Below are 6,701 nucleotides of genomic sequence, written 5' to 3' on the forward strand. Positions count from 1 at the left end.
GAAAATTGGCGTAAGAATTGGACGAATTTACAAGAAAAATAAGAGTACTTATATCGAGTCTACATCGTACAAAGTCCTCAACTACAAGGGAAACCCTCTACGAGACCTACACGATAGCTGCTTAGGTGTCGTTGACTAGTTGGATTTTAAAGTTTAAATAGCAGATATTCAGAGAAAGAACACAATCAAGCTAAAACACATGATCATAGGCAGAATAGCGCTGAGAGCTCAAATATGACCCAAAATCTAAAATTACACAGAAATTTTAAGACAATTATTCGTTACCACCATTTTAAATTATACTAAATATGCATCTACTATAAACCTGAAACATTAATACTGTCAACAAAGGGGCTCTAATCAGAATAAAGTAAGGTACAATAAAATATATGTCTCACAGGTTTCATCTTCAACTATATTCGACCATTCTACCATCGGTTCGAGACTTTACGAGGTTAGCTCCACAAAAAGACTGGCCTGAGGGTGCAGTCCAGCTTCTTTCAAGGATAAGGAGAGCTTCTCAGTGCCATAAACAACTCGAGGGAAGTTTGAAACCAGATTATAACCATCAGCCTCCAAACAACCCAAGGAATCGACATAGTCGTAGAGAGTTTGGATCGATGCGCTACTGTGGAACCTCCTTTCCTTGCGTTCTCCAGTAGGGAACCGCACCAACACCTGGTTGAACAAATAATTCAAGAAGATTGGTTAGGTTCTCACTTTGTCAGAGAAGAATGAAAGAGGGGAGAGGTGAGAAAACTCCATCTAGTTGAAAAATAAAATGTGTTCAATAGTTAAAAATGATATGAGCTACTATAAATTTCCACATTGGGTATGAAAATAGCATTTGAGGATGAAAAATGCTTAACATATGCAAGTCGGACAGAAAGTAGTGTTTCCAGTAGTGGAACGCGTAAGAAACTTGCCCGGAAGGGGCCCTCCTGTTTTATACTAACTAACAAAAGCAGGTAACTAATAAAAGAAGATGTTCCATTTTCACGAATCCAGCTAATATAGTGACAAGATCATAACTATTTAAGTCAATTCGATAATTCGATTATTAGCTCAGACACTATTCTATTCGGGGGGGTCTTTTGTTGTCTATATGCACACTTCTCCTATAAAAAGAAAATAGAAAAGAAATAGAACACATTACTTGTGTAACATTAGGTCCTTTGTCAGGTTCAGCACCAAGTGACATTGCTTTCTCCTGCCGCATTCTGGCTAAAGCAGCCTCTCTTTCTGCAGCTTCACGAGCAGCTCTCTCACGAGCTTCTTCTTCCTCTTTCCTCTTCCTCTCAGCTTCAGCGGCTTCTCTTTCCAGACGCTCTTGCTCCTCTCTCCTTTGTCGTTCCCTGGCCTGATAAATCCGCAGCAAGAGATCAGATTAACATAAAATTTGAAGAGACAACACGAAAACTCCAGTTCGTAAGACATATGGGAGGACGAGAAAACTATGAAATTTAGACAGACATGAAACCAAAGTCAGAAAGTAGCATACTTGATCTGCTTCAAGGGCCGCTCTGTAAGCAGCATCTTGTTCCTCCCTTAATCGCACGTTATTTCTTCTTTCTTCTGCATCAAGCCTTGCTGAAACCAGAACAGGAGAACTTTCTTCAAGAACTCTCTGTAGAATCACTAGCATTTCTTCAGCAGTTTTTGGTCCCTCGACCTGATATAAGAGAAAAAGAGGCTAATAAAGAAAAAGAAAGTCTGATGGCCAAATCAAAATAAAATGGAAAGTCTGTTAAAACTGCTTATCAAATCCAAGGTTATAATGCCTTGGAGATGCTATGTTACCAAATGCTGAAGTTCTAAAACGTGCTGGACCAGATTAATAAACAAAACCCATAATGTCCATTGAACTTGGAAGAATTGAGGTTGTCAAAAGAACATCTCCTTTCCAAGTTTACCACTAAAGAACATCCTTTTTTTCTTCTTGTCCCCTACCAAATTCAAGAATGAATCAACAGCAAGAACTCTTAATTTAGCAGTCTCACTTGTTCAGAAATTGGGCACAAAAGTAAATCGTCCTCTTAGGCCAAATATTGTTTTAATTTCATAGAATTCCCACCCAAGTTCATCCTTCTTTACTTCCAAAATTGGGTTCAAAGTTTATCCCTTCATTCTTTTGTTTGCAACTTTTGATACAAAACCAAGAGTTCACCTTCAAGTCCTTAACATTTATCAAGCTTCTTCCATCTGAAACAAACACCTCCAAATGAAAGTTTTGTATTCATCTACTCCTCTAAATCATTTCCTTTGCATTCTAGTTCCAGTAGACTCCCTCTTCAACTACAATACTTTGTGGCTGCACTTCGAGCTAAACTCTAATTTTCAAATTTCATAAAGATCAATTCTTCCAACTCATCCAATCTTTTAAAGTCTTGGTCAAAATACTATTTCAGTCTCTATACCTTGAGTCTTATTCCATTTTAGTCCCTATACTTTCAAATGCTTACAATAAATCTTAAAGTTAGTCTTTATAGTGTTAGTTTGAAATTGAATTTTATCAAAATTGGTTAAATACTAATAATTTCCATACAAGAAAAGACACCGTGTGAATATGTTTCCAAAATTTATAGAGAGAGACCTAATAGAGACCATTTTTTTTAAGGAAAATTTAACAAAAAACCATCGGAAGGGACTATATCTCAGATTTATTGAAAGTAGGAGGATTAAATTTGGTCATTTAAAAGTACCAGGACTGAAATTTAATCCTAAAGGACCAAAAGGATCATTTAATCTAGTGTTTTCTATAGTTGTATAGTTGGTTGAAAAAAAGTTCTCAAACTCCTCCTCTTCTCAGGATCTCTCTCTTTTTTTTTTTTTTTCATTTGCTTCACCACAAACCTTTTAAATGGCCATCCTTTATAGATTAGTTTCTTTCCACTACTATCACAGCTTGCCCATCATTTCAAGAAAATTAGAGTGATGAAGCCATGTATTTTGAATTAAAATCACAAAACTTTTCAGCCATGTAAGTCCAGATGTGGAGATCTACAAAAACCACTTGCATATTCACCGAAAATCTATATACGAGTCAAGACAACTCTCTCAAAAGTTGGATCAAGAAAAATGAGCTGATTAAAATCCTGCATACCCTTCATGCACCGTTGCCTCATAATTTCTCCCAAGACAACATGGAAATATGAAGGCTTCCACACATATCCTAACAAAAAGCCCACAGCCACCAAGGTCCTCCAGCTCTCCTTAGAATCATTTTCGTACACAAACCTGAATGGTTGAAAATGCCAATAAGCCAAAAACAAAAGTCCTTAACCAAGAGGAACGGACTTTAATGGATAATCCATAAGCTTAGAACACTTGACCAAGAGGAGGACTTAATGGACAAGGAAAAAAAACGTTCTGCCAGATCAGTCAGCAGTCTTATTTCAAAGGATTGGAATGCGCCAAAGGCAGCCCACTCCCCACCTCGCAGTTCCATTTAATACTGATTAACAGTATCCTCTGTTCCTAAGCTCTCCTTAATATTGATTAACAATTCCATTTAATACTGATTCCAATAATGAAGTCGGGACTTACTTTAAGGATAACATGTTCGATGAGAATCCTCTATTCCTAAGCTCCCGAATGTTCCAACTGAGAATAAGCATGGAGACCCAAAATTCTACCCTTGCTTGGGAACTTCTTCTTGAGATAATTCCTGGAACAATAGAGATATAGCAACTCTTTGATGCCACTAATTTTCCTTTTAGACACGCTTTCCTTCCTTCTCATGGATGATCTTGAAATAATCTATCCATTAATCTTATCCACTCAATCAGCTTTTTCTGTAAAAGAGTTCCCAAGAAGGAATCCTAACGTATTTGGCAATATCAAGCATTTTGAAGGTTAGGAAAAACTTAATTGGGAGGGTTGAGAAATTAACTTATAGAGTTCTAGAGCTATTGTGAAAAAAACTTCCACCAACACCAGTCCACCCCCTTCAAATGAACGCTGAAAAATCCTTGTTAACAACTTTTATAGTTCATGTTTTCCTCTTAATTTAAAAATAAACAAATATACACATCAGAACACAATCAAATAAGGAGTAACGGAAGCTTCAAATAACAGAATGCCCAATTCAGAATTGATTGTACCCTCACAAAAATCTGCTTGACCATCACATTCATCTATATGCTTTCCAGGTGTCATTGTCATTCACGTTCAGTGTTTCCAGGAAATAGTTCAACACTCACATTCTCCACAATTGTGCCAATGACAATAATGGCACAGACTATTGAGCAAGTTATGTTAACATGGATGAGTGCCACGTTTCATTTGCTCTTGAAAAAAGGGAAATTTTAGACAGCAATTGATTTGATCACATGCCCCTTTAAAGGATCAGTATGGTAATTAAAATACGGACAAAAACCATTCATTCACCCTTCAAAACTCATGAAGTAAAACTTCAAAGCCTTCTTTTTAAAACATCATACATTTGACTTAACTTCCTTTCAGTTATAGTAAATAAGATTAAGAAGTAAAGAAGAATCCACCAAATGGCAGCCAAAAATGTCCCAGGGTTTGAACTGCCATGTAGAACACAGAAAGAGGGAGAGAGAGATGAATAACAAAATAAAATTCACTCTTATTTGTTAACCAGAAATCATCCAATTTCCCAATGCTAACTAAATTTGTAGGGGCACTATTACTTAATAATATTCGATAGTTAAAACACATAAGAAAATTGACGAATCAAATGAGCAGTTAGTTCCACATGGTTTCAAACACTGACCAACGACTGACGAGCCCATACAAGTTCAATTGCACCAGACATATAAATAGACTCTCTTGAATTGTATGGCTAATAGCAATCTCAGGCATGAAAACAAATTTCCAAATGGAAAGGTCATTTAGAATGTGGATTTCAAAATCACATGCGAGAATTTAATCTGACCAAAAAGATACTCAAGTAAGCTTCAATATAACATAACTATAATGTTTAAGGCTTCCATATTACAGTGTTAATATGCATACAGAAACTGACCGGTTACTCTCCCCCTAAACATGAACAGCCTTCTCTATTGGTTCTTGGTGCCCATCCTTTAAAGAAAACAGTGGGAAATTCTTCGGTTGCCGCATGTTAGACCTTTTTGGCGCTTATGGCTTATAAGGAAGAAAAAAATCTTCAACAGGAAAGAAGCTGTCTTTGATTTTTATTTGATTTTCTCATTTTCGTGGCTCTTATTTGAGTAGATTTTATGGCCATTTTGCAACTACAACCTAAGTAATGGTCACTTGAAGATCTCTTCTTGATGTTCTTTGTGTTGGGATTGGCATTCCACCCCTTTTAGTAATTTTATTTATTCAATGAAATATGTTTCTCATAAAAATGAACTACCCTAAAACTACACATGATACTTCTAGTAATGAAATTGAGAAGTCGGTGTTCGAAGAACAAACAGCAATAAACAAATAAAATACCTGCTGAAGCAATGCGATCCTTTGATTTGTAGCTGCCATAACCACGGCACAAAATGGGTATCTCGATGCTTTCAAGCTATTACTCATCTTAAAACCTTCACTAGCGCGAATACTCCCTCCCCACGAAACAAAATTCTCATTCACAAACGCTGCAATAGTCTCCGAACACAAGGTCCTGCCGCAGAACAATGGCGTATCCGGATGATCAGGAGAGTGAAGGTAAACAAACAAGAGCTTAAACGCATTTCTCGAACGCTGCAACGCGTCCATGAACCCTTCCCCCACAAAATTTGGCCTAGTTGTCCCATAATCCCTCTCAAACGCCGACACAAAATCAATAGCCTCCGATGCTGCAGCAGACACAGAAACCAACCGAGCCGACGACTCAGCGTTCTGGCCAGAACCAGACCCTAACCCGATCACTCCAAGAGAATACGAAAGAATACCACCAGCAGCCCATAATCCCAAACCAACAGCACCCGAAACAAGCCCTAAACTACCAGAAATCACAGAAATCGGAAGTGTAACGATTTTCCAAGCCAAACTCGGGGCCGGAGCGGCATTTTCTTGCTGTTCCAGTCTGTCGAGGATTTGGCGCGTCGCAGGGTCAAAATGATCGTCGCCGCCACCACCACCACCATCGACGGCGGCGGAAGCAGAGGATTCCGAATTGGTAGAAGTAAAAGAAGAAACAGCCCGTTCAAGGTCCCAACCGTGAGCAGCAAGGATTTCAGTGCAGATTTCGGGATCTTCTAAGCCTGTAATCGCTTGGAAATAGGCTAATTTATCAGCAACATCAACCATATCCGGCAAGGACATAAATGAATGGAAGAATTCCGGGGCTCTATTTGGTTCGTCTCCTATCTGATTCTTCAGAGATTGATCGGACTTGAATCTTCACCCTCGCGATCAATCCACATAAATGACTCAAATGGTTTTTCAATATTTGGGAAGTAGATAGAAACTCCAGGGATCTCCAAGCGATCGAATTTTTCACGTGACGATAATGCCACTGCCGGTCTTTCAAATTACCAACTTTTGCCATTCTTTGTCGGCCGACCGGCGAGGGGTATGGTCGTCATTTTCTCACTGCCGAAACGCGTCCAAGTCAAACCATTTTGTTATTTATTTATTTTATTTATTCTCACAAAATTTCACAATTTACTGAAAATTTAAATTTACAAAAATAATTTACCAGAATTAGAAGTTCGATTCCTAATATATATATATATATATATATATATATTTTTTTTTTTTTTTTTTTTTTTTAA

At 37.7% G+C, this 6,701-nt stretch overlaps 1 protein-coding gene across 1 annotated transcript; it reads right to left on the reverse strand.

Annotated features, from left to right (window-relative positions):
- Nucleotides 1–208: 208 nt before the first annotated feature.
- Nucleotides 209–6,403, reverse strand: LOC111435729 (plant UBX domain-containing protein 10-like). Its single transcript, XM_023073230.1, has 4 exons — nt 5,431–6,403; nt 1,502–1,672; nt 1,157–1,360; nt 209–678 (listed from the first exon to the last, which is right to left on the reverse strand). The coding sequence occupies exons 1-4, from the start codon at nt 6,247–6,249 to the stop codon at nt 448–450; spliced, it is 1,425 nt and encodes a 474-aa protein (XP_022928998.1). The 5' UTR covers nt 6,250–6,403; the 3' UTR covers nt 209–447.
- Nucleotides 6,404–6,701: the final 298 nt, after the last annotated feature.

This window comes from Cucurbita moschata, unplaced genomic scaffold, assembly GCF_002738365.1.
Source record: "Cucurbita moschata cultivar Rifu unplaced genomic scaffold, Cmos_1.0 Cmo_Scf00050, whole genome shotgun sequence".
NCBI lineage: Eukaryota > Viridiplantae > Streptophyta > Magnoliopsida > Cucurbitales > Cucurbitaceae > Cucurbita > Cucurbita moschata.